The sequence below is a fragment of the Copadichromis virginalis genome, linkage group LG22 (genome assembly GCF_057382275.1).
Source record: "Copadichromis virginalis isolate Kocher_CV1m ecotype Utaka linkage group LG22, C_Virginalis_male_GT1.1, whole genome shotgun sequence".
NCBI lineage: Eukaryota > Metazoa > Chordata > Actinopteri > Cichliformes > Cichlidae > Copadichromis > Copadichromis virginalis.
In genome coordinates this window covers 32,897,119-32,924,901 of record NC_140638.1, presented here as the reverse complement: position 1 = coordinate 32,924,901, position 27,783 = coordinate 32,897,119, and the positions used below count along the sequence as shown (strand labels likewise).

The window sequence follows — 27,783 nt, the reverse complement described above, 5'->3', positions numbered from 1 at the left end:
GGCTTTTCAGACACTGAAATCTTCCCTTCATTTGCCCAAAGGTCATTTCAATGCGTGCCCTTGTCCTGGCTAGAGCTGCATTGTAGCGGGTTTGTGGCCCAGGGTTGGGGTCAGGGAACGGTGTCATGAAGTACTGCCTGCATGCATAACCCCTGTCTCCAAGGAGAATCCCATCGTAGGCCCCTGTGTAATGGAGGAATGCTGTTATGTTAGGCCCAAAATAAGTATGAAATATCAAAATAAGTCTGTTTTTCTTACCACGCTCAAATAATGTGCATAACCCTGACTCTCTGAAAATCCTCGAGTCATGCACTGATCCAGGCCACTTGGCTTCCACATTTGTGATAATGTTGGCAGCATCACATATGATCTTCACAGTGCAGAGAACACAAATTAGCATCCATTACTATAATGAAATAATTTGTTAGTTTGAAATGCTACAGGGAGCTATGTACCTGTACATTAATGCTGTGGAAAGACTTCCTGTTCACATAGTCTCCTTCATTTACTGAAGGAGCAATGATTGGAATGTGAGTGCCATCTATACAGCCAATCACGCCTGGGAACCGTGAGAATAAATGTAAAATTTAAGTAGTAGTTCAAGTATCACCACATCATGAATTAAGTTTTGTTCATCCTGATACCTGCAATTTTGTGGCATCCCTCTTTGATAAATCTTGTGGGTCTATGACCGGGGAACACCACAAACGAGTACAGGAGACGTTTCAGTGCAACTGTAACATTCCTGACTGCCCGACAGACGGTAGCCTTGGAAACGTGCTCAGCGTCACCAATATTATACAGAAAGCTCCGGTTTGCAAAAAACCGAAGTGCAATACAAATAATATGTACAGAACTGAGAGCATGTCCGCGATGTGTCACATGCGTAATATATGGCCTGAGGATGTTATTCAAATAAATTATAGATTGTGCTGAAAAACGGTAACGTTCGCACAGGAAATCATCAGGAAATGATAAAATGTCCAAACGCGCTCTGATCACTCTCTCCCGGCGGAGAGCTCTGCAGAGAATTTGGGCTTCAACATCTACTGGCTCTTCAAGGAAGGAGCACGCCATGTCTGACACTTCCTACAGTCAGGTTTCCGACAAAGAGGCGGAGAACGTCAGGGTTAGTTGAAGTAAACCTGCTAGGGGGCAGGTTAGCTTCACGGAGTGTGTCGTCATAGTAACTCACTCAGAATGAATCTAAACTCGCTTTGTGAAACCGAAAACCCAGAGTTTTCGTTAACTCAGGGTATACTTACTCAGAGTTTGCACTAAACCAGCTTCCTGAAATAGGGCCCAGGAGAGCAAATGATAAACAAAGTGTTACGGCCCTAGCAGGGCCTCTCTCTCCTGAGGGTGCCTGTGTGGGCGTGTCCCACTACCTCCTGCCTGAGATGCCACCTTTCCCGCCGGTACAGCTGATTCCCATCAGCGATTAAAGGTATTTAAGCCCAGAGCAGGGTGAGCTCTGGGCCAGAGTGCCATTTGTGTGGGTACAGCTAGTGAGCTGTGTAGTGTGGTTTCCAGCTAGTGAGCTGCGCTTTCCTTTTGACTTTTTGCTTTATTTGACCAACGCCTGAGTTTTGTTTGTGTTTCTTTTATGGTGATAACGGCTTGTCCGTCTCTTTTAGTTGAATTACTTCAATAAAACTGTTTTATTTAACTGTTTCGCCTCCCTGACTCCTTTTTCTGACTCGGTCACTTTTGTTACTTCCCCCTCACCGCCTAGACCCCCCCCCCCCCCCAGGGGAACGTAACAAAGTGATCAGCGGGTGCATATTAACCTCCACTAGCTATTACTAGGAGAGTTGCTCGCATGCTCTCCCGTGGAGCTGTTTTCTACAGTAGAGTAAGAGTCCCGTGCAGGGCTGGTCTTCTTTAAATCACATGAGGAACCATTTTAAGGCGGAGGCTGCTCGCTCTGTGCTTTCTGTTTCATTCTTAGACTGCAGCAATGGTGAGTAGCAGCTTTTCACTTCTTCACTGTCATCTTCTCTGCCACCAATGATAGTTATTTTATTCTGTCAATATTAAATTAAATATGTTTTCTCTCATGTTCAAAATAGGCTGACCAAGAGCAAAACAGGTATGTCTGCAGATTCTGCTGAAGCCAAAGTTATCAGACCTCTTGTGTTTTTAAATCCCTAACAGCTCACTCATTATCATTTTAGAAAAGAAGAATTTCTGAAAACTCAAGGTTTCAGAGAAAATGCCTACAAGATTATCATGAAGATGGATGACTGGTCTAACATGGCCCCAGGAAGTAAACACTTAGTGGATGAGGTGGGTTAATTTTGGCACCTTTAACACTGTCCTGTTATGTCACTTGTAACATTAAGTAAATGTGTTTTCCCTCAGATTCTTCACAGCATCTTCTTTTTGGGCAAAATCAATAAAATCCCTTTTTCTCCAGAAGAAATAATCTCTGATGGTGATATTTTGAAAGCCTTAAAGGAAAAATTTCCCAGACCTTTTCAATTCTATCTGACTCAGCTTCCCAGACGGAGTCCGTTCTCCTGTGTGCTCGACATGGTAAGATAACTGTTCTCACATTTTCAGTCAATCTGTCAAACTTCCGTTTTAAAGAAAGTAAGAAACAAAGATGGATTTTTGCTTGTTGATTTGAAATTAGATATATTTTGAACTATTCCACTCCATCTCTTATCTAAATAAAAAACATCCAATTGTCCTGCATAGCTAAATAACTCAATAGACTAAACATCTTGATCATATATATATATATATATATATATATATATATATATATATATATATATATATATATATATATATATATATATATATATATATATATATATATATATGAATAAATAATTAGGGGTGCAACGATATTCGTATCGATATTGAACCGTTCGATACAGTGCTTTCGGTTCGGTACGCATATGTATCGAACAATACAACATTTGTAATTTATTTTATCAATTTTCCTTCTGACGATGCTGTCTGTGTTGAGCGCTCAGTGAATCTGTGTTCGACTACTCCGCCTAGGCTGCACTGTCGAGCGCAGATCCACTGAGCGCTCAACACAGACAGCATAGTCAGAAGGAAGAGCGCAGGGCAAGCTAGCGAAACAGAAGTTAAGCTCTACTTGCAACAGGCAAATTGAACCTCATTCGGATCTGGCGTTTGGAATTATTTTGGTTTTCATGTGACGTATGACCCTGAAGGTAAGCGCGTCATGGACTAAAGTAAAACAGTATGTTGGATGTGCCACGCAATGCTCAATTACATGGGTGTGAACTAGTGTGTTAGCGCAGTTAGCTCGTTAACGTGTTGGCCGTCTAGCCCCATGCACGGAGCGATCGGCGGTAGCTCGTTAACGGAGATTTGCCGTGTTGTGGCGTTAAGGTCATTTCAACGAGATTAACCTGAAAGCACTAGTGGGAACACAACGAATATGACTGCACATTTACACCGACATCATCCTAGTGCAAAGACAAGTGGAAGCAGACAAAAAAAAGCAAGCATGCTACTAACTTTAGCCGAGTCATTTAGACAGCCGTTAGCACATGATTCTCCTTATGCTGCTGAGAATATAGCCCAGAAGAAGCGGATAGTATAGCTTTTATTTTGGAAAGAGCCATTTCTCTGTAATAAACTCTTTTCCAAAGATGAGTGATTCCTCAATCAGATACAGGGCTCGCAATATCACTAGCCCGACGTCCCGGGGCTAGCGATTTTTTTCCAGTCGGGCTACCAAAATCTATCTCTGCCCTGCCCGTCGGGCTATTGTAGGAAAAATATATGTCAATGCTTTTGCATTCTTTCAGAAATGTAGCTGGGTAATTATGTCATTGGCATCGGTGAGCCACTGTCAATGTGACATATTGAAGTCGCGTTTGAATTTGCGCTTGTTTTTTTGCTTTCACTTTGCAATCGTGCGAACTGTGTATAGAGAGCGACAGCACTGATCTGTGAGTGATGATCATTTGTGCACCAATTCCTCTGACATCGTCTTATTAATTGTTAGCTTACTATGCAAACATGACAAGTGAAATCTCCCGCAGCTTAAACATGTGAGAGGTTGATCGCGCAGAGAATCGCTGAGCTTATGTGAGTCCGTGTGTAAAAGCATTTCAGTTCTGCTGAGCCAAATAAGACAGGTCAGGGTGAAGAAGTGACAGCCAAAGAAAAGCTTACCACAAAACGGAGAAGTTATGGCAAATCAGACTATAAGGCAAAAAAAAGTGCAGCTTTATGGTTTCATGGACAAAAGAATTTCTGTGGCTGCGATATGATGAGCTAAATAACCAGGGCTGCACATAAGTGGTCCGCAGGTGCGCATTCGCTGTCAAAATAAAAAACACGCACAAGGGTTAGGGTTAAATTTAAAAACTGTACTTTTGAGTTAAAATATATATTTATAATTTTAATAAATGACAAATTAAAAATGCATGAACATTTTTTTGTATCGAAAAAATATCGAACCGTGACACCAAAGTATCGAACCGAACCGTGAATTTTGTGTATCGTTGCACCCTTATAGATATAGATATATATCTCTATATCTCTAGATAGATAGAGATATATAGAGATAAATTTTATTTTCCAGTTTTTCCCAAATTATAGAAAGGTGGCTCTGTGCCCTAAGCCTACCTTTGTGTCTAAGGTTAGGGAGTCTACCATTGGAGCTATCAGTTTTTCATCCACCGGCCATTTGCTGATGAGAGCCAGAGGCGGCTTAATTCACTTTGTCCTGTCTGCGCATTATGCATTTAGCTAAACAGGACTCAGGGGTTTAGGAAAAGCAACCAATTCTTTATGTCCTGGGCTACCTCTCATAGAATGAAGCCTATGTCACATCTATGGCACAGGGGCTATTATAAAAGGATGTCTGTGGACCCCGTGTCCTCGAAATTGTTGGTTCGTCTTCGAGAGACGTTGTGGTAGTAGAGCTTCCATGATTGGTCACGCCAGAGGGCACTTCCCACAGTGAGATATCTCACTTGGCTTTTAGAGAAAAGGGGTTACGGATGTCATCAAGCATTTCCATGTGTTAGAGCCCCAATTTAAGCTCAGGATATGAGGCTTGAGGCGACATTTTATCCAGATGACATTTCCTTTCCTTCATGTTTTTGCTTCTTTGGTGAACATAGATCCTTGATATCTTCAGTCTGAAGCTGCAGAGAAATTAAAAAATGCCTCCATAGTATGTAAAAGAATATGAATTCTGCTCTGGTGAACTATGTATGCAGCTTGCCTCTCGCCACATACATAATGCGATTAGGCGGAACGGCGAAAAAATGTTTTAATATACAAGGAATTTCAAAGTAAAGAAGCGGTATAATATGTTGTCAGTTTTTGTCTTAAATAAAAAAGTTATTGTCACACATTATTTAACTGATGTTTTTATGCATAGGGTAATTCATGTTTTGTTTTGCTTTTTTGTCCTTTCACAGCTGACACACCTCAGCAGTCACCCAAGAATTGGACTGACTCTGAAGTAAGCACCTGGCTAAGATCAATTGGAGTGAAGGAACAGTACATAGAAAAGCTCCATGAAGAAGAAGTAAATGGACAAATCCTACTTGCACTAAATGAGGACTTTCTAAAAACAAAAATCTACATGAAGTCAGGGCCTGCTCATTTGATTATTCAGAGAAGAGATGAGCTTATCAACTCCCAGCAAAAATGTCAAGAAAAGAAAAAAACTACTGGTTCCAAAAGAACTGAGTTTGAGGAAAAGAGGAGTCAGAAATTGGTTCAGTCTGTTTCAACAGTAAGTGATGGTCCTCCAGCACAAACTACAGAGACAGAACAAGATGTCTTTGAGGAGAACCACGCTTCTCAGGAACAATGTGTGTTAATCTCAAAGGAAGACTGTAAACCAAGGCCATTTGATCAAGAAGGGATTGATTTTTTATATGTGAAACACAGAATCCTGCAGCCTGAATCAGGTGCTTTTAATCTGATATTGCCATGCCACGAATTTAAGTCTTTTGCTGTAGCTGCTACATTGGATCGCACAAGACTCCAAGCTAAGTTTGCCAAAGAGGTTCTTAAATTTGCAGCTGGTTGTATGAATATCAGATCAAATGGCACAATACACTTTGGTGTGATGGACAGCAAAGAGGATGGAGAATATGTGCACGGTGAGATAACTGGTATCCCTGTAACAGACAAGGATATTTATGTCGATGCTTTGGACTACATTGAAAGGAGTTTCAACTCTGACACAGAACACATACGCCAGTGTGTGCGACCGCCAAGGATCAACTATATATTAAAAGAAATCACAAAAATCTCATGAATTAGAGTCAGATATTTATAAAAATATTACAGTTACAATATAAACAAATGGAAGCTGATCATTTCTAGGATGCTGGTGTAACATTTAGGCTGTATTTGTAACTATTTCCAGATTGTCCTGCTGAAGAATCCAGAGAACGAAGAGCAAATAAGAAAGAGTCTGCAAGAACTCATCAAAAACCTTGCTCCACTTTTTCTGGTCTCCTCCACCATCTGCATTTCCCAGAAATCCAAAACCGACCAAAATTCAGAGAGGTACTACGGAGTCTCCATGTCCACCAACGGTCCTAACCCGGGGAAAATTGTGATTGCTGCCTCCTGTCTTAGCAAATGGGATGAATATGTATCTGGTGCAGTGATGACCTATTATCCAAAAAAGGTCAAGAAAGATTACTTTGATGGAACCATTGAAGTACCTGGAAACATCAGGTGTGAGGCATTTAATCTCAGTAATGATGAAAAAATGAACCCTTGCAGATCATGTCACAATTTGTTTGGCTTGAACACAGACGACACCAAAGACTGGCCTTTGGTAACTGTGCTGAACCCGAGAGCCTGAGCAACTTGCTTACAAATGAGGAAGAAGTTAAAAATAAAACATGTGCACGAACACTCAGCTGAAAACAGGCAGAGAGCAGAGGAAGAGGTTCGTAAGGATCTTATGAATGTGTTGCGAACAATTCAGTTTAAGACATGGACAGGAGAATTTTACACCCCAGAATCATAAGGTGCAGAGGTGACCTGATACATCTGCTTTGGTCTGATTCTGATGAATAAATGATGCTCTGACAGAATGAGTGTGGATTTGCTCAAACTGTTTACTCTCCAGCTCCGTATAATGTGCTTGTTAGAAATTATATGTAATAATAAAATCAGGCTTCTACGTTTTAAAATGCAATATGAAGGATGCGAGACAGCAATTATTGGGAAGAAACACCTTTATACTGGTCTATACCCAGGATGCACATGAAGTAAAAACAACAAAACCATTTTTTCCTTTTATGATCCCATCTATAACCTCTTTCATAAGCGCTACACATGTAGTTATAATAGTTGTAGCATGCTTCGAGAAGCTGGTCAGGGACTTCATCTGCTCTGCACTACCCGACTCACTGGACCCTCTACAGTTCGCATACCGCCACAACAGGTCCACTGATGATGCCATAGCCCTGACACTACACACTGCCCTGTCACACCTGGAGAAGAGAGACACGTATGTGAGAATGCTGTTTGTAGATTACAGCTCAGCATTCAATACCATCGTTCCCTCGAAGCTGGACAGGAAACTGCAGGATCTAGGACTGAGCAGCTCCCTCTGCAGCTGGATCCTTAGCTTCCTGTCTGACAGACGCCAAGTGGTCAGACAGGGCAGCATCACCTCATCCCCCATCACACTGAACACTGGTGCTCCACAGGGGTGTGTACTGAGCCCTCTCCTGTACTCACTCTACACCTACGACTGCACGGCCACTAACAACTCCAACATCATTGTGAAGTTTGCGGACGACACTACAGTGGTGGGTCTTATCACCAACGGTAATGAGACGGCTTACAGGGAGGAGGTCAGCGCCCTGACCCACTGGTGTCAAGACAACCATCTCACCCTCAACGTCGCAAAGACAAAGGAGTTGATAGTGGACTTCCGGAGGTACAGAGAAGTACACACCCCCATCACCATCAGCGGTGCTGCTGTGGAGAGAGTGAGCAGCTTCCGGTTCCTTGGAGTACATCTGGCTGAGGATCTTACGTGGTCAGTACACACAAACAAAACAGTGAAGAAGGCGCAGCAGCGCCTTAATTATTTAGTTACTTTTTAAAAACCCAATTTACAACCTGAATAGGTGATAAAAAGATAGATCTTTCAGCCCAATTCTACTTTTTCTGCATAATCCATCATACAAAATGTAATCAAGTGGAAAAATCTCTTTTTTAACTTTATGCATCAAGCAAAAATTTAATTATATGCAACATTCTCTGACTTGAATAAATTAGTTTAACATTGAAACCCATTTTCTGCACATTCCAGCACATAAAATAAAATATTTTTTGTGTTTACACTCAGTCTTTCAAATAGATGCAAGTAAAACACAGCAGAAAATAAATAACATCAAAGACTAGCGGTCCTGTTGCTCTATTTTCTTTTTCTTTTTTTTCTTTTTTTTTTTTTTGCCTGTCCCGTTTGGCTCTTTTGCATCAGAATTGTTGTCTAAAGGCAAAGAAAGATGCCCAACGGATTTACTTTACCAAACTGACCATCCCAGCCTTGCCGTAATGGTCCATTTGATTCACCTTTTATTGTTTATTTTATTTTCACTTATTGAATACGGGACAGACTTGACTGGGGGAAAGAAGAGGAGAAAGAAAGAGGGAAAGAGAAACAGCTGAGAAGAGGGACGGGGGAGAAGGGCAAAAGACAAAAACCAACAGAACGGGCAGAGAAAAAAAATGCATATATCAATCACCTGGGTCACCTGCTGAGAAAGAAAAAAGAAAGCAAGCAGAAGAGAACAAGAGTAATAGAATAAACAACATCACAATGATATATGGGAATATGACAGTAAATACTAAATGTTAAACATTATTGTGCAGCACATAAGATCAACAGAACACAGTGTGCTTTGAGGTAGGAGCCAAAAAGGGTGTAGTTTGTGGGTGTGATCACCTGTGTGTACACCTGTGAGCATGGACGCGCTTGTTTTTTGTTTTTTAAAAGGTTCCTTCATGTAATAATCTGCTAGAGGGTGTGGGGGGGCCACAGCCCCGTCCTCCAGGGCGTGAAGCAGGTGTGGAGGAGATCAAAACTCCAGACATCCAGAGGCCCCCAGAACACAAGAGACCAAGGAAGACCAACAGAGGGGCAGCTGCGCCACTGTTCCAGAAAGAGCTGAGGAGAGTCCCAGATGAGGGCTCACTCAGCAGCCGCGGAGCAGAAGCCAAGTGGAGTTGCAGTGACGCGCCCGTGAGCTCCGCCGGCAGCCAGCTGCGCCTGAGTGACCGAGCCCCAGGCCGAGAGGCCGGGGGCACCCCACCTCCGAAGTGGCCCGAGCGAGCCCCAGGCTCCAGGCCCCGATAAGCGGCCGCCAAGGAGTGAGCCGGTGTGTACCTGGACGCCCATCCCCGGACACAAAGAACCACCAACGCACCGATGTCTGAGGGGGTCCGCCACTGGCAGGGGAAGTGGTGGTAGGGGGAGATAGGCCTCCAAACCTTGGAGGGCCTGAGGTGTCCCCAGAGAGGTGGCGCCTGACACCCAACCTAACATATAGACACAGACATACAGGCACACACAGATACAAACATCCATTCCCACCCTCATGCTCTCATATGCACTTACTCCACACTCAACCAACGTGGAGACAGACATAAAGAGACGTTGTACACACGATCACACTCCCCAAGCGTACTCTACAAACCGGGTCTAGGTACCCTTGCCCCTGGAGGAGGGAACTGCACCCAGACCCAGGTGGTGTTTCCCTTTTCCCTGCGGTGGGGGGAGGCAGACCGCCCCGACTCCGCAGCAGCAGGAAGGCTCCACACTCCAGACCGCAGTCGGACAGCCAACTCCTCCTCCTAGTCCTAGCCCCCCTGCTCCAGCAGGTCGCAGAGACCTGTTGCTCTATTTTCACCTGTATAGCAGGAGTGGGGTAGGCGGAGGTTTATCCTGGTGCAGGTGTGCCGCAGCGGTCAGTGGAAGAATCCACGAGTTTCTCTGTGAGTTTCCCATTACGTCGTTGCGCACTCGGTGCTTGCTTGGAAGTTTAGGGGGTTTTTTTCGCTGTAAAAAGAAGTTTTCTTCCCACGCACAGCGGACACTAATGTTTTTGTCACTTTTTATGGAATCAAACTCAAAGTAAGGTCAGTACTTCCACGCTTTAAATGCTGCACGCTCATACTCTCTCCCACAATCGAAATGTGATCCATTGTTGATCTGCACACAGCTGTTATCACTAACGGTGCACTCGCTTACGTCACTGTCGTGACGCAAAAAAATCACGGTTTTAGTAATGCAGGAACGCTGCGTTCCTGCGGGAAAGTAACGGTAATCTAATTACTGTTTTTGCAATAGTAATCCCTTACTTTACTCGTTATTTGAAAAAAGTAGTCAGATTACAGTAACGTGTTACTGCCCATCTCTGGTCTTCGTGACATGCTGATTGAATTAGAATAGCAGACTGGATGCGTTAAAAGGAGGGTGATGCTTGAAATCATTGTTCTTCCTGTTAACCATGGTTGCCTGCAAGGAAACACGTGCAGCCATCATTGCATTGCATGAAAAGGGCTTCACAGGGAAGGATGTTGTAAGTAATCAACCCAAATCAACCATTTATCTCTTCATCAAGAGGTTCAATTGTTGTGAAGGCTTCAGGGCCCCCAAAAAATCCAGCAAGCACCAGGACTGTCTCCTAAAGATGAGTCAGCTGCGGGTTCGGGGTGCCACCAGTACAGAGCCTGCTCAGGAATGGCAGCAGGCAGGTGAGAGTGCATCTGCACGTAAAATGAGGTGAAGACTTCTGTGGGATGGTCTGGTGTCAAGAAGGGCAGTAAAGAAGCCTCTTACCTCCAAAAAAAACAGCAGGGACAGACTGATATTCTGCAAAAAATTACAGCGAGTGGACTGCTGAGGACTTGGGTAAAGTCATTTTCTCTGATGAAGCCCCTTTCTGAATGTTTGGGGAATCTGGATGTGACCCCAAAGGACCCAACACGACGCACAAGCTTGTGTTATTGCTTTTTATTTTATTTACAGTATCACTGTGGACACTGTGTCCTTCAGCAATTTGCAGTGTTCACTGCTCCAGCAGCTCTCTCCTCCTCTCCGGCCTGGCCGCTACTGAAATAGGGAAGGCATGATTAGATGATGCTTGCCGGCTGTGAAAACCTGCCTTCCCTGACACCACACGCCTAACCTACTGCTCCGCCGTTGTATCTTTCTGCCGCAGCAACGAAAGTCTTATTGATGCTTTTTTAGCATAGTTATAATATTGTTATAGTTATAGTATCATTATAGATTTATTGTTGTAGTTATTTTTAGGGGCACTTTTGCTTGTGCAACCCCCCAAAAGGGTCTAAACTCGCTTATGCAAAATACAAATAGGGGCTGGTTCAAGACTTTTGCACAGTACTGTGAATCACAACGGTTGATGAGCACGTGAAGGCAGCACAGTCAGTAGTGGTACCGAGTCTGTTGTTACTGATACCACAGCTGCTCCCGACAGGACAGAAAACGTCAGTGTGCGTCCGTAAACCCGGTAACTACTCTCAGCTGAACCTTTCTGATACTCGTTATTAGTAATGAGTGGTTTTTTTCGCGTGACTTTCTCTCGGCTTGATAAAGGGCTGTGTAGAAAGCTCTGGTACGTAACGACTAGCTTCATTTTTAAAGCGCTGTCTCAGTGAAGTGAGGCTGCTGCTGCTTGTTTGTGCGAGTTTTTAATGAAGCAATGTTTTCAGTCCGTTTGTTACTCGCTTGTGTTTCGGCTTGTGTTTACATAAATAACTTTACATTATCACAGAACAAGAAAGCGCTTTGTTTGTCACGTTCACCTTAGTTTCGTTTTTAAACGTAATCATACAGTGTTGAGGCTAAGAATAAATATTCCGAGTGAGAAGCAAATAACAGAAAAGACATTTTATTTAATGCTATTTACTACAGACAATGTAAATTATATTTGAAAAGGATTTTTTTTTTTTTTTTTACAATACTTTTTATGGAGCAGTTTTCTTTTAAGTCCCAAACATGTTTAAGTAGAATTAATGTGAAGTTGGATTTTCCATGACTGTTTTGACAATCACCTGTTTTTCTAGGTGACTGAGGGCTGAAATGGCTGTATGTGCAAGGTATCTACATATCAGAAGACAAATGTGCAGGGATGTCATGTTTAGTGCTTACAGACACCACACTGCATTTTGGGATTTCATAGATAGTGTTGTGATACTTTGTAGTTTCCAGTGATCACTGTCACGCTGATTCATTTTACTGTAACCTTTTTATTTCTTTCAGTGCACATCATTCTCTTGTTATGCCAGATCTGCAGCAGTGTGAGAGGGCAGAAGGTAACGGCATGCTTTTCGGTCTGATGGCATAATAGTTACAAAAAACCAATCTGTATCTTTTTTCCTTTATCGCAATAATTTTTTAGCCTAAGGGTAAAAATCTGTTCCGGTAGGGTCTCAAACTGTGGTCTTCAGTGAGTTCAGCAAAATGATTCACGTCAGCCTTTGTTGTCTTTTTACTGAAGAAAGCCTTCCCTTTGTGCACGTGGACAGTAGTCCGAGCATATGAGATCAGTGAGCTCATCTTCTCTGCTTATTTCCAGGTATAAAATACCTGGAATGGGTGTCAGATTTTGTTTCCAAATACAAAAACAAGCATTTAAGCTTGAAGAATCCAGCTGGTGCCATGCTGAGGATAGCAGGGCTGGAGGACACCATGTACAGAGGGAAACATGATGAAGTGAACGGCTGGGGAAAATTCTACCTCCCCAAAATCGTAAACATGCAGGTCATCGGTGTGGTGGAGGGCACCTCGTGTCCATGTGACGAGCTCGTGCTGATGACCTGTGAGGACAAAAAGCTGTACGCCTACGATGGAGAGGAGCTGCATCTGGTGGCTTCCAGTTTCCAGCAACTACATGACAAAGACATAGAGTATCCAGCATCCAAGAGCTACTACAATGGAGAGGCCTTCAAAGATATGGTGAGAAGTTCGAGTGTTAAGAATAAGACCTGCTGGTAGAGATCGATCACCTGACAGGTTCTTTGTATTGTGTTATCTTCTGTTTAGACTGAAAAGGACTGGGAAGCAGTGAAGATGGGAGGCGTGGGGAGGAAACTGGAGGGAGAGCATCAAAAGCTGGTGAAGGAAACCAAGTCGGCGTTCTTAAAAAGCCTAAAATCATAGGTGGGTATCCATCCCAGCTTAGAATTAGATCCAGGATTGAAGCCTTTATGTTTGACTGCTCTTTCCTTGTTATTCATCACTTCAGTAAAACACAGCTGGTGTTTGCTGGGATGGAGAAACATGACATGTTGTGTCTCAGAGTGGTTGATGTGGATAATCATTGAGGTTGTTGTTCTCTTAATAATACTTTTTTTTCCTCTTACAGATTCTGGTATTTAGCCAAAAGAGCTTCAGGTTTTTGGCTTCAACAGCATGAAAGCAAACATCATCTTCAGTGGCATGAACCCTCTGACCACATACTAACGCTAAAGCAGAGCTGAATGTGTAAAAATGTTATATTCTCCATGGAATTCTGATCTGTTTTATTTCTCCACCCAGATTGTATTTATTAGATGATAGTATCTGCTAAAGGAGGAAGAAAAGTATTTTTTGATGCTGTAGTTTATTACTGCAAGTTTCACAACATCAACAGGAAGAAAAAAAAAACTAATGAAGTATCAGTTACACGTGATAATGACAACAGGAAAACTCCACCCAATCACAGCATGTCTGATAACAGGGCCAGTTTATTCTTAAGTAAATGTTTCACTTCTTGATGTCAGCTGCTCTCTGTGTGACCTTCACTTCTTGCTCCACTGCTCATTTCACCCTCCTTCCTTACACTAACATTAATAAATATGAATACTGAATAATTAAAGTGATCAAAGTTAACACTGTTTGTGTTTTGTGTGGATTATTTTCTGACATTATCTACAGAACACCTGCAGTGTTGTGTGCGCTGTTTAACAGTACTGCACAATGCTGCAGTGCGTTTGTTCCTTCCTGTTGCAAATTCAGTGAGTGCATCTGAAACTGTGTTTTTATAAACTAAACAAGAGTGAGCATAATAGTACATATTATAAAGGTACTTGTATTCATCTCACTGTTTCATCCATAAATGTACCTGACAGTTACAGTACCATAGAGTAGTTTTAACAGTACTTTAAACATAATGCATTAGAACAATACAAACAACATTAAAGATCACGGGTGTGCAGGGTAAATGGAGCTGTTTTCTTTTTAAAATTATATCTTTATTTGGATTGGACAAGAAAAAACCATCTGCATAGCAGTATATGAATAACATGGGAACAAAGTCCTTCCAGGTTTTAGATTAACTCCAGGAGAGCAAATGATAAACAAAGTGATCAGCGGGTGCATATTAACCTCCACTAGCTATTACTAGGAGAGTTGCTCGCATGCTCTCCCGTGGAGCTGTTTTCTACAGTAGAGTAAGAGTCCAGTGCAGGGCTGGTCTTCTTTAAATCACATGAGGAACCATTTTAAGGCGGAGGCTGTTCGCTCTGTGCTTTCTGTTTCATTCTTAGACTGCAGCAATGGTGAGTAGCAGCTTTTCACTTCTTCACTGTCGTCTTCTCTGCCACCAATGATAGTTATTTTATTCTGTCAATATTAAATTAAATATGTTTTCTCTCATGTTCAAAATAGGCTGACCAAGAGCAAAACAGGTATGTCTGCAGATTCTGCTGAAGCCAAAGTTATCAGACCTCTTGTGTTTTTAAATCCCTAACAGCTCACTCATTATCATTTTAGAAAAGAAGAATTTCTGAAAACTCAACAAGGTTTCAGAGAAAATGCCTACAAGATTATCATGAAGATGGATGACTGGTCTAACATGGCTCCAGGAAGTAAACACTTAGTGGATGAGGTGGGTTAATTTTGGCACCTTTAACACTGTCCTGTTATGTCACTTGTAACATTAAGTAAATGTGTTTTCCCTCAACAGATTCTTCACAGCATCTTCTTTTTGGGCAAAATCAACAAAATCCCTTTTTCTCCAGAAGAAATAATCTCTGATGGTGATATTTTGAAAGCCTTAAAGGAAAAATTTCCCAGACCTTTTCAATTCTATCTGACTCAGCTTCCCAGACGGAGTCCGTTCTCCTGTGTGCTCGACATGGTAAGATAACTGTTCTCACATTTTCAGTCAATCTGTTAAACTTCCGTTTTAAAGAAAGTATGATGCAAAGTGTTTTTTGTCTGGTAAGTCTAAAAAATGGCTGAAAAGTGTGCCTCATACGTCACCCAACAGTGCTCAGAGACTGCTGGAGAACTAGAGACTTGCTTCAGAATTTGTTAGTTAAGGCTAAATCATATCTAAAAGACTCAGTATTGGACATACTTACAGTCTAGGGCTGGGCGATATGACCCAAAATTCATATCTCGATATTTTTTAGCTGGATGGCGATATAAGATATATATCTCGATATATTTTTTTTAAAGCCATAAAGTAAGAACAAAAAGAGAGTTCTTAGTCAAAGCTGTGTCCCAGATGTCACACAGGCACTTTTATTAACATAGAGCAGATGTACATAAAATTTACTCAAAAATAAATTATGAGCATTTATTAAATAATAATGCTCCATAAATAAAAGAAAACAATGTTGTTTTTGTGCATAACAAAAAGCTCACAATTGTGCAGTCAAAATGTAAACTAAAAGACGCTGAGCACAATAACAAAGACAGATTTCACAGCTGCTCTGTTCCCAACTTGTACTGCGTGACTGACAGCCTGGAGTTTGAAATCCGCTTCGCAACCACGTCTCTTAACAGGTGCCATTTATGGTCCTTATACACAGTAAGGTAATATTACGTTGAAGCACAGTACGTATCACTCTGCGAGGCTCAGCCGTAATGCTCCGACAATCCATCAAGCGGTGCAGCTCCGTAGCTGACCAAAGTCGTACTAAAACATTTTTTGACAGATTGCTGAGCGCTGTGTACCACATAAAATCGGTTCGTGGCCATCAAGCACAACCAGAATTAATACATAAGGCGCGCTGTCAACTTTTGAGAAAATGAAAGGATTTTAGTCCGTGCAGCGCCTCTGGGCTGCATGGCGTTAGCGTGGTTAGCCCGTTAGCGTGGTTAGCTAGCTAACACGTTGACGGTGTCCAGTCCCACGCACGGGTCGATGCGCAATAACTCGTTAACGGAGATTTGCCGTGTTGATCTTGTCGCATCCGATGGGGGAGGAGGGGGAGTTGTGTTCAGTGAAGGAGAGGCGAGGCCGAGTAACGTTGTAAAGACGAAAGTGGACGAAAGAGAGGCAAACTTGCGGCTCCACAAGTATAATTATAACGTAACATAGACTATATCGATATAAAGGATATTGTCACATCTTATATCTCGTATAAAAATATATCGATATTTTTTAAAAACTCGATATATCGCCCAGCTCTATTACAGTCTTCAGTGCATATATGATGCTGTTGCTGTGTAGCTGCTGGATCTGTTAAGTCAACTCAAAGATTAAATTTAGTATTTCTCTTGACAGCCCAGGAAAAAAGGTTGTTTGCAAAATACGTTTTGAATCAGTAATAACAAAGATGGATTTTTGCTTGTTGATTTGAAATTCAGAGGTGGGTCGAGTATCCAAAAATTGTACTCGAGTAGCATTACTTTAAAATATTATTATTCAAGTAAAAGTGAAAAGTAGTCTTCAAAAAAAGTTACTCAAGTAAGAGTAAAAAAGTACTTGGCGAAAAGACTACTCAAGTAGCGAGTAACTTTAAAATGTCTGATTTATTTTATAAATAAATATCAGACAAACAAAATAAATAAATATACAAATTTTAGTATTTTCAAAAGGAATATATGTAAAAACATCAACAAAATAAGGCACAACAACTCTAATTTACAGATTTCAGTTTTTCACAACAAAGCTTTTTTCACCAGTATAGTAAATAATATAAATATATAAACAGTGCAAACAATTTCCAGTGACAAGATATGCTGTAAACTTTATATTCATTTTTGCTCCAATTGGCACAGCAGCCTCAGAGAAAACATTAAAACGAGGCATCTTCAACATATGTACATACAAGGCAGCTCAGTTTACCATAAATTGTATGAATGTGCATTTATTTCTGCATAAATGCACATGCAATATAGAGTATGTTTGGGGAGTGCGACTGTCTGTGCAGTGTCTATTTGTGTCTGTCTACACGTTGGGTGAGTGCCGAGTATTTGGTTGTGTATATGGGGGTGGGAATGCACGTCTGTGTCCGCGTGCGCCTGTTCGTCTGTATCTATATCAGGTTGGGTCTTAGACTCAACCTCTCTGGGTACATCTCAGGCCCTCCAAAGTACGGAGGCCTATCCCCCCTCACCACACTCCCTGCCGGTGGCTGATGCCCTCAGACGTTGGTGTGTTGGTGGTTCTTGTCGACTGGGGCTGGGCACTCATGTATGTACCGGCTCACTCCTGGTGGCCGATTGGCAGGGCCTGGCGCCTGTGGCCCGGCTGGGCCCCTTCCGGGGGGCTGAAGCTCGGTCCTCTCTGGCACAGCTGGCTGCCGGCAGAGCCCGCGGGCATGCCACTGCAACCCCCTCTGGCCTCTGCTCCGTAGCTGCTGGGTGATGTCTCGTTTGGGGCTCTACTCAGCTCTTCCCAGGAGGGTGGCACGGTTCCCCCCCTTTGGTGGTCCTCCTCGGGTCCTCGTACTCTGGAGCCTCTGGATGTCTGGGGCCTGGATCTCCTCCATACCTGCTTCATGCCCTGGGGGACGGGGCTATGGTTCCCCACACTCCCTAGCAGATCGTTACATGGAGAAACCTTTGGAATACAAGCATGCTGATCCACACAGGTGTGCATACAGGTGTACACACGGGTGTTCACAGACGCAGACTACACCTTTCTTGGCTGCTGCCTCAAAGCACATTGTGCGCTGTCTATCTTGCGTGCTGCACAATATCGTTTAATATTTAGTAACTATTGATATCTACTGCTAGCTAGTTTATTGTGATGGTGCTTTTTTTTTTTCTTATTATGTTGCTCTTTGTTGTTTGCTTTCTCTTCTGTTTTTTTTCCATACAGGTGATCCAGGTGTTTTGTTTGTTTTTCTTTCTTTCTTCCCCCCTTTCTCACCGTCTCTTCTCCCCTCTGGTTTTCTTTCTCTCCCTCTCTTTCTTTCATTCTTTCTCCCTGTCCTATCCCCCAGTCATGTCTGTCCCGTTTGTAGCAACCGAAAATAAAATAAAATAAATTCATAATTATAATAAAGGTCAATCAAATGGACCAATATGGCAAGGCCATGATGATCCACTTGGTAAAATAAATCTGCTTGGCATCTTTCTTGGCCTTAAGACAAAAATTCTGACGGCTAAAGATCCAAATGGGACAAAAAAAAAAAAAAAAAAAAAAGTTTAATTTAATTTAATCTAACCCAATAACTTTAATCTCAGCCAAACCGATTTACCCACAAACAAATAAAACACTGAAAAAGTCAAACAATAACATTTTTAAGTTATCAAAGTGACTTATATATCATGTTTAACCCGAGTAGTGAAAGACCACGGGGGTTTGAAAACGATGTGTCGGTCGGCTCAGAAATTTGAAGTTTACACAGCTACATTCTCACCTGAAAACATGTTAAGTTTTTTTTTTGCGACCCAGAAAGAGAAATAAGAGTAATATTAAAACTAAGCAGCTGCCGTCATTGTTGGAAACTGGAATTGGCTGGGCTGCACTATGAATTCTGCGATATGGTTTTTCAATTTTGTTGTCCGGGTGGAAAATCGAGAGAAATTCGGGAGAATGGTGGCTCCGGGAGATTATGACGCTATAATTTGAGATACAATAAATAAAATAAGTTTTTGTACAAAGTATCAGTATCAGATCAGTATCATCGATACCACCCTGAATATTACTTGGTATCGGATCGGAAAGGAAATCAGTGGTATCGCACATCACTAGTGTCCGCTACTTTGAAACGCTTGGGCCGCTCTGCCCGCCACAGTTTCAAACTGGTCATGTGACTGCATGGCCACATCTCATTGGTAAAAAAGTACCAACTTTTTAAAGAGTAACGAGTCGAATTTTGCAAATGTAGCGAAGTAACAGTACCGTTTCTTCTTCACAAATGTACTCAAGTAAAAGTAAAAAGTATCGTGCAAAAAAGGTACTTTAAAAGTACATTTTTTTCAAAAACGTACTCAAGTAAATGTAACAGAGTAAATGTAACTCGTTACTACCCACCTCTGTTGAAATTAGATATATTTTGAACTATTCCACTCCATCTCTTATCTAAATAAAAAGCATCTAATTGTCCTGCATAGCTAAATAACTCAATAGACTAAACATCTTGATCAACTATATATTAAAAGAAATCACAAAATCTCATGAATTAGAGTCAGATATTTATAAAAATATTACAGTTACAATATAAACAAATGGAAGCTGATCATTTCTAGGATGCTGGTGTAACATTTAGGCTGTATTTGTAACTATTTCCAGATTGTCCTGCTGAAGAATCCAGAGAACGAAGAGCAAATAAGAAAGAGTCTGCAAGAACTCATCAAAAACCTTGCTCCACTTTTTCTGGTCTCCTCCACCATCTGCATTTCCCAGAAATCCAAAACCGACCAAAATTCAGAGAGGTACTACGGAGTCTCCATGTCCACCAACGGTCCTAACCCGGGGAAAATTGTGATTGCTGCCTCCTGTCTTAGCAAATGGGATGAATATGTATCTGGTGCAGTGATGACCTATTATCCAAAAAAGGTCAAGAAAGATTACTTTGATGGAACCATTGAAGTACCTGGAGACATCAGGTGTGAGGCATTTAATCTCAGTAATGATGAAATAATGAACCCTTGCAGATCATGTCACAATTTGTTTGGCTTGAACACAACAGAAACAAAAGAGTGGGAGTATGGTAACTGTGCTGAACCCGAGAGCCTGAGCAACTTGCTTACAAATGAGGAAGAAATTAAAAATAAAACACATGTGCACGAACACTCAGCTGAAAACAGGCAGAGAGCAGAGGAAGAGGTTCGTAAGGATCTTATGAATGTGTTGCGAACAATTCAGTTTAAGACATGGACAGGAGAATTTTACACCCCAGAATCATAAGGTGCAGAGGTGACCTGATACATCTGCTTTGGTCTGATTCTGATGAATAAATGATGCTCTGACAGAATGAGTGTGGATTTGCTCAAACTGTTTACTCTCCAGCTCCGTATAATGTGCTTGTTAGAAATTATATGTAATAATAAAATCAGGCTTCTACGTTTTAAAATGCAATATGAAGGATGCGAGACAGCAATTATTGGGAAGAAACACCTTTATACTGGTCTATACCCAGGATGCACATGAAGTAAAAACAACAAAACCATTTTTTCCTTTTATGATCCCATCTATAACCTCTTTCATAAGCGCTACACATGTAGTTATAATAGTTGTAGCAGTTATAGCACCAATTATATTTCTGCATTGTAAAATCTAACTTGTTTCAGTTTAATCCTGTAAAGTCTCAACCATGAAATAATTGACAGAAAACTCAACTGGAGTGCTTATTGAACCTTCTAACAAATAAAATAAATAAACTGCATATGTGAGTTGTTTTGTTTTTTTCCACATCCAGCATTTTTGTGCAATTTATTGTTTTTAACATTGTGTGTCTGCAGATTCTACTGATGAATTTATCAGAGCTGTGACGGGTTTTTAAATCCATAACTGCTCATTCATTTTAGGAGAGCAGAATTTCTGAGAAATCAACAAAAAAAAAAAAGAAAGAAACTTGAAGGTAGTGATGGCCCGCTTGAAGCTGACGCTCCGGAGCGTGTGTCGAAAAAAACAACACACTGGTTCAGAAGCACTGTGTCGAGGCTTGCTTCGTTTGGCAAAAGTCACGTGACCAGTGACGTCCGAAGCTTCATTACGCACGTAACTGCTTCGGTACCTGATTCAAACAGATATAAGGAAGTGAATCATCCACGGGATTCGTGGAGTGTGTTGATGGTGACAGATAGCGACGAGGTGATCATTCCACTGACAGATATGGAGCCAGCGAGGAAGAGAGGACGTTCTGGCGTGTGGGAATATTTTGAGTTGATTTTGCTCAATTCATTTTATCTGCCGAAGTGAAAAACTTGAAATGTCCAAAATCATGTTTTCATAATGTAAATATCATTACAGCATATGACTTTAGGAACACTTCCATGTGAATTAAAGCTAATGAAGACTACAAAAATGTATTTGACACTATACGTACATGACATTGCTACACAGTTTAGAAAATCATTTTGTTTATTGTTTTTAGGTGATAGTCTGCAGGACCCAGGAATACCTGCATATCTACCAGCTTGCAGTGTAGTTCCTGCACTCCACAGCCTCTTCTGTTCCATGCAAGTGGATTTTCTCCAGGGCAGGAGAAACTATTTCTAAGAAAAGAAACAGACTCAGCCAGCGCACAGTAACACTAATCCTCTTTTTAAATGTAAATAACAAAAGGGCTACCTTACATTGATCATGTTTTTACTTTGCAAGTTCTTGATTAGGGGTGGGTTTTGATTATCGCCTTTCTGATTACAATCCATGCTAAATTGAATAAAGTGATATTGATTCATTAAAATCCCGTGTCGATTTGTAAATTAACGTTATTATGCCTGAAACGCCAGCATCTCAGGTTAAACCTCACAACATGTCGTCAAACACCATGCAGCTAAAACAGTAACTGGGAGCAGGTTTACGGATTCTGCATACAAACGTGAACACAGAGCGCGGACCCGACGCGTCAGAGTCAGATTTTGATGTGTCGGCGGGTCCGCGCTGTGTTTGCCTCTTTTTTTTCCGCTGGCTTCTGCAGCTGCAGGTTTCATAACTCTCTGTTTACATCTCTAATTAAGTCTCACATGTGTCAGCTTTCTTTTAATAGATACGAAATTATGGATATATACTGTTAAATGATCAGAATTGTAATATTTCTGACTGAGGCAAAACTTTCCAGATTCCAATCAAATTGAATCAGATCCTGTATCGAATCAAAAATGATTCTACAAATCAGTGACGATGCAGCCGTACTCAGCTTCTTAAGCATTTTCCCTTTCCAGTTCACAATCAATCCCACCCCTAGGTCAAAAATATGTATAGGACAATTGGCCTCATCTAATATTTTGTATGAACCTGTCCAGCTGTCCAGTGATTAAACGACAAGTAGATGGAGGCAGGACTTCACAGCAGGGGCATACTCCATAATGTGCTGTGCATTATCATATGTATATTATATATATTGCTCACTTATTGTATTTACCAACATCAAGGAGTTATGAGCAAAGAAAGGCCACCATAGTGCATGTTTAAATAGGGAAAGTTTATTGATCAAAATGTATTACGCAAATACGCATTACATTTTTTTCAGCCCCCCAATCGAGAAAACAAAACCAATTACATGTTCAAAGCAACGGAACGGTGGCCCAATATCAGAGAGAACTCCACTCTTGAGTGAGCAGTGATAATTGAGCAGTCCGTTTTATTTTGCAGATTCAAGCTGCTCTTCAAAATTTTCACCACCAGATGTCACCGGAGAGGACTGTGTTGAAAAGCTTCGAGTAATGAACCGTTTTTCAATACAAGCTTCAGTGCTTCGGAAAGCTTCATTTGGCCATCACTACTTGAAGGCATTTCTTGTCAGGGCTCTGTGTGCGGGCAGGTGGAAATGTGGATCCAAATGCAGGACTCAGAGACGAAATGTAACTAAAACCACAGCTTTTATTGCTGGCATGAAACCAAGCAGGCACACACAGGCAGGGTCTGAGGGTACGACGCGACACTGAGCACAGGAAAACACAGGGCTAATATACACAGGGTGGTAATCAGCGAATGGGCAACAGGAGGGAGACACAGCTGGGAGAGATCAGGGTTAACGAGACGGGGGGAACCAAGCTGCACACAGTAACATAAGACAAAGACTTTCACAATAAAACAGGAAACATGAATTACTAAACAAGCATGCAGACTTTACACTGAGAGACAGACAGACAGAGAATGACACATGGAACCTGAACTAAACTAAACGTGAGATATAACTGAGAACAAATCCTTAAGCACGGATAAACAGAAACAAGAAATAATAATCGTCATCACTACAAGAATAAGAAAACAATCCATGAAGCAGAATTAAACCGAAATATAATAAACTCAAAATACTGGGTCCAACGGACCCAGAACCGTGACATTTCTGCCTTCAAGATACTGAAACAGATGCAGGAGTGGTGTAACATGCCTCAAGGAAGTAAGAGGTGGAAGGAACGCTTAATGGACAAGGCGGGTTAAACTGCAAGCTTTGGAAACAGGACCATTGTGCAATCTGTAATTTAACAATGAATTCATGTGCTTTCACTTAGCAGACTCTTCACAGCATCTTCTTTCTGGGAAAAATCAACAAACCTCCCTTTTTTCCCCAAGAAGAAATCATCAGGGATATTTTGTCAGGCTTAAAGAAAAAAAATATCCCAGGCCTTTCGACTTTTATCTGACTCAGCTTCCCCGGCAGAGCCTCCAGTTTCATGTCATGTATAGTGCAGAGTACTTTCATACTGATGAATTCAAAAGCTGAAAAACCTAGTGTACATTATGTTTCAGCAACAAACAGTGAAGAGTCGGGCACTTTTTAAAGGATCTGTAGATTGCAAACACAAAGCTAAAAGACTGAATGTCAATACTGGACTTAGATCCTTGAGGATATCAACACAACTCCAGGGAGGTGATACTCTTTATTACTGTGGAGTTCATGGATGTGCAAATATCCATAATGTTGACATCTTCTTATACAAGGATTGCATTCAGCAGATGCTTTGACAGATTACGTTTTTGATTTCAAGTCTGAGATAACAATTAAAATTGTCTCTCCCTGTGTATAATAAAAAGTAATGGCCTCATTTATGTCCTCAAGAAACAAACCTTACGTGTCTCTAGCCAGTACAAAACATCACAGCTTAAAGTTTAAACTTGTACGCACACCATGATTTAACACCAGCGATGTGGCCGCAGTCATAGCAATAGCGATAGATTTATTTAACTGATAGAAAATGTGGGAAAAGAACAGCAGTAATGCTATCATTTTTATTATTGCATGTGGTGTTGTTATGCAATTAAATTTAGTATAAAAATGTTCAACCTGTGCAGACACACAGGTTTTTCTTTTTTTCTTTTTTTATTTCATTGACACAATCGCAACATTTCACTTTTAAATGAATTACATCACCCTTAATTTAAACACAGTAACACAAAAGCTAACCAATTATGAACCTAATAAGCTTATATCCTTATATTTCTAAATAACATTAAAGCTACACTCGTTGACACAGTTCTAATTAGGCATAAATCCATCTATTCTTAATTCACTGAAAATAAGCAACTGTTAAAAAATAAAATTAGTAAATGGTATGTATGAATTTTTTTTTTTTTTTTTTTTTTTTTTTTTTTAAAAAAGCACTTACTTTCATTTTAATGACTGGAATTTAATTTCTAGCAGATCTTAGTTGGCAGTTGACTGTATCTGTAACCGTTTCCAGATTGTCCTGCTGAATAATCCAGAGAATGAAGAGCAAATTAAGCAGAGTCTGCAAGAACTCCTCAAAGACCAAGCTCCACATTTTCTGGTCTCCTCAACCATCTGCATTTCTCAGAAATCCTGTTCAAAGAGATACTATGGAGTCTCCATGCCCACCAACGGTCCTAACCCGGGGAAAATTGTGATTGCTGCCTCCTGTCTTAGCAAATGGGATGAATATGTATCTGGTGCAGTGATGACCTATTATCTAAACAAGGTCAAGAAAAATGACTTTGATGGAACCACTGAAGTACCTGGAAACATCAGGTGTGAGTCTGAGTAATGATGAAAAAAAATGAACCCTTGCAGATGAACTTAGTTGTGATTTATCACAAGTTTGATAAATAAATCAAACTCTGCTGTTATAAGTGTGGACTTGCTGTAATCACAGATTCAAACACAGCACACTTTATTACCTCAAACTCTTTACTCTGCAGCGCCTCATAATCCTGAATCCTTTCAATTAAATGATAATAAATGTTATGCGGAAGTGTGCAAAGTCAGAAAAAGGTGTGTTGATCGTCCTGTTAATTAGAAAAGCAGACTGTGATATTAACCCAAGTTCCAAGGTACTGGTTCTAAGGTACTGACTGATAAAAAGGCAGGAATAAAGCTGGAATGTTTCTTCGATTTAAGAGCTGCTGAAGAAGAGACTGCTCGCTTTGTCTTAGAGCTATTTACTCAAAATTTATACATTTATAATAAAATCTAGGCCTTTATGTAACTTTTAAAATCAGAAGTCACAATGAGACTTCCCCAAGTGATGACTTATATTATAAAGTAATCGGGGGGGGGTTTTAAGTTTCATGCTTAAAAAAAAAAAAAAATAGTACAGCTGAGGTATTATCTTAATAACCGTGCATTCATAATTTGTATATATTGGCAAAGACACATCAAGTGTTTAAAATAAACATCTAATGACATTTTCCCTCCACTAGTCTGAAAGAAAACATTACAAAGAATGAAAACAGCTCCAAATCTTATATTTTTCACTTTCATGCAGCTAAAAACGACAGAAGCAGCAAGTGGACGCAGTGTTTATCCCCCTTTGTGTGTTTCTTTCAAGCGAAAAATCTGTGTTGTCACATTGTCCCCAAAAAGTCTCACCAGTTTTATGCTTTCCATTAGCACAGAGGTGAGAAACTCCAGGCCTCAAGGGCCGTTGTCCTGCAGATTTTATATATTTCACCCTGGGCCAACACACCTGAATCATTAGTTCATTACCAGGCCTCTGGAGAACTTGAAGACATGTTGAGGAGCCCAAAAAGGTTGATTCTGTTCATGTGGACGTAGCGTTTTCAGTGGGAGAAACTAGTGATGGGACGTTCTGTATCGAGGCTTCGGAGCGTGTGTCGAGTAATGGAGGGGGCGTTTCCGCGAAGCGCGTATCGAGGCTTGCTTCATTTATGGGAGGAGCTGAAAATGATGACGTCCGAAGCCTCGCTGCCCGGCTGTACCACGTGACTGGTTCATGAAGTGGTTCGAACTTTGCCGCGAGCTATGACAGCGATATAAACCCCTCAGACTTCATTCAAAATGTAGGTGTTTGATGGAGAGTTGCGGTTAGTGAGAGTTTGGAGACCGTTTGGAGGTTTATGAGAGTGAGGAGAGAAAGTCAGGAGAGAATGGAGCCAGCTAAGAAGAGGAGGATGTCCTCCCCTGTGTGGGAACATTTTGATCTTATTCCTCCCAACAAGGTATGTAAATTTCTACAGAAGATGTATTTTCATGATACTGATGGTGCAATACAATTTATGTTGAGCTGTCTTGACTTTTGTACAAGGTGAAGTGTTTGCTATGTGCCAGGGAGCTGGGATATAACAACAACACCTCATCCATGCTTAGGCACTACAGAGCTTTGCATGAGAATAAGGGGGACACCGATTGTGGAGCAAGACCAGGTGAGCCATCAAATGCCATGATAATATAGGATGCAGTAATGTTACTAAATGATATAACAATATTATACAACTGTTATAAGTTACGTATGTGATATTTATATTTGTGCTTTATCTTTATTGTCTTTCCTCAGGAGAACAATCTCAAATAGATGAAGACCTGGTCAGCATGGTGATTGAGGACTCCCAGCCATTTAGCATTGTGGAGGACAAAGGATTCAAAAGATTTGTTAAATCATTAAATCCTAGCTATGTTCTCCCCACTAAAAAGGTCATAAAAGCAGTGAAAATTTAGTTTTTACAGAATAAAATGTGAACAGGCAGGACAAAGCCTCAGTGTGTAGCTGTCCATACCTCAACGTTAGAAAAGCACAACCACTGTCCACACCCCAACCACACCTCACCTCACAGTAAATGATCATTTCCATTTCAAGCATTTCCAAATAATCATTTCCCATACTGCCACTATAAATATACACAGTATACTGCCATCACTACAATATACATGTTTTACACACTCCTTTTGTTGTTGACATTTACAGGCTGTGTGCAAAATGCCACACTCTTCAAATTCATGCCAGCTATTATTTTTACGTCCAGTAGGTGTCCTACTAGAGCAAATGAAGCTTCATGAAGCTTCGCGTTGGGGTGAACCAATTGGATGAAAAGCTTCAGTGCTTCATGGGGCTTCATCTGCCCATCACTAGGAGAAACGTTTTGTCACTCATCCAAGTGACTTCTCTACTCTCAGTCTGTTGAGGAGGTAATTTAGCCATTAAATCAGCTGTGTTGGATCATGGACACATGGAGTTCACCCCCACTCTAGCGGGGGTTGCCACTGGCCATGTGCACCACTAGATGGCAGCACAATCATTTCAGTTAAAATTTGCTGTAAGAGGCAAATCAAAGTAATTTTTCCAGCTTATGTAAAACTATTTTGCTCCTGGCAGCCACCGGAGAAACACATTTTCACATCCCACCCTGGATTTGATTGGACTTTGGAAATAACGTGTAATCCTAATAAAATGTCCTCACGCTTGTATTGCAATCTTACAGATCCTGCTCCTTGAGCTAAGGCCTATCCCTTTAACTGCAAACAATGTGAGGAAACATAAAGAGTCTTTACTTCTTTTATGGGGGGGAAAAAAAAACCTCATTGTGCAACAGGAAGAGCAAATAATTCACCTGTCATCAGGAATTATTTTAGGGGTACTCAGAGGAAAGGAAATCCAGCGTTGAATCTAATTAATTTACACAAAACACTGATTAAAAACCATGCAAACAAACTAAAAATTAGGCTGCAGGTTATTTG

At 41.1% G+C, this 27,783-nt stretch overlaps 2 protein-coding genes and 1 pseudogene across 5 annotated transcripts; all 3 read left to right on the top strand.

Annotated features, from left to right (window-relative positions):
* Positions 1-1,822: 1,822 nt before the first annotated feature.
* LOC146683701 (uncharacterized) lies at positions 1,823-7,954 on the top strand (annotated as a pseudogene). Its single transcript, XR_014917409.1, has 6 exons — positions 1,823-1,855; positions 1,952-1,963; positions 2,073-2,092; positions 2,178-2,289; positions 2,365-2,538; positions 6,389-7,954. The product of XR_014917409.1 is annotated as an uncharacterized LOC146683701 (transcript).
* Positions 7,955-11,406: 3,452 nt separating this feature from the next.
* LOC146683700 (uncharacterized) lies at positions 11,407-13,888 on the top strand. Of its 3 annotated transcripts, none has more exons than XM_085445994.1 (6): positions 11,407-11,525; positions 12,082-12,114; positions 12,278-12,330; positions 12,594-12,973; positions 13,061-13,177; positions 13,383-13,888. In XM_085445994.1, exons 2-5 carry the CDS (start codon positions 12,098-12,100, stop codon positions 13,175-13,177), a joined length of 567 nt encoding a protein of 188 aa, XP_085302120.1. In that variant the 5' UTR covers positions 11,407-11,525; positions 12,082-12,097; the 3' UTR covers positions 13,383-13,888. The 3 variants fall into 3 exon arrangements, with proteins under 3 accessions (XP_085302120.1, XP_085302122.1, XP_085302121.1); XM_085445995.1 differs by lacking the exon at positions 11,407-11,525 and adding an exon at positions 11,543-11,630; XM_085445996.1 differs by lacking the exon at positions 12,082-12,114.
* A 492-nt stretch (positions 13,889-14,380) lies between these two features.
* LOC146683699 (uncharacterized) lies at positions 14,381-20,571 on the top strand. The gene is made up of 5 exons (XM_085445993.1): positions 14,381-14,556; positions 14,666-14,685; positions 14,771-14,885; positions 14,964-15,137; positions 19,476-20,571. The coding sequence occupies exons 1-5, from the start codon at positions 14,554-14,556 to the stop codon at positions 20,091-20,093; spliced, it is 930 nt and encodes a 309-aa protein (XP_085302119.1). The 5' UTR covers positions 14,381-14,553; the 3' UTR covers positions 20,094-20,571.
* The last annotated feature ends 7,212 nt before the right edge of the window (positions 20,572-27,783 follow it).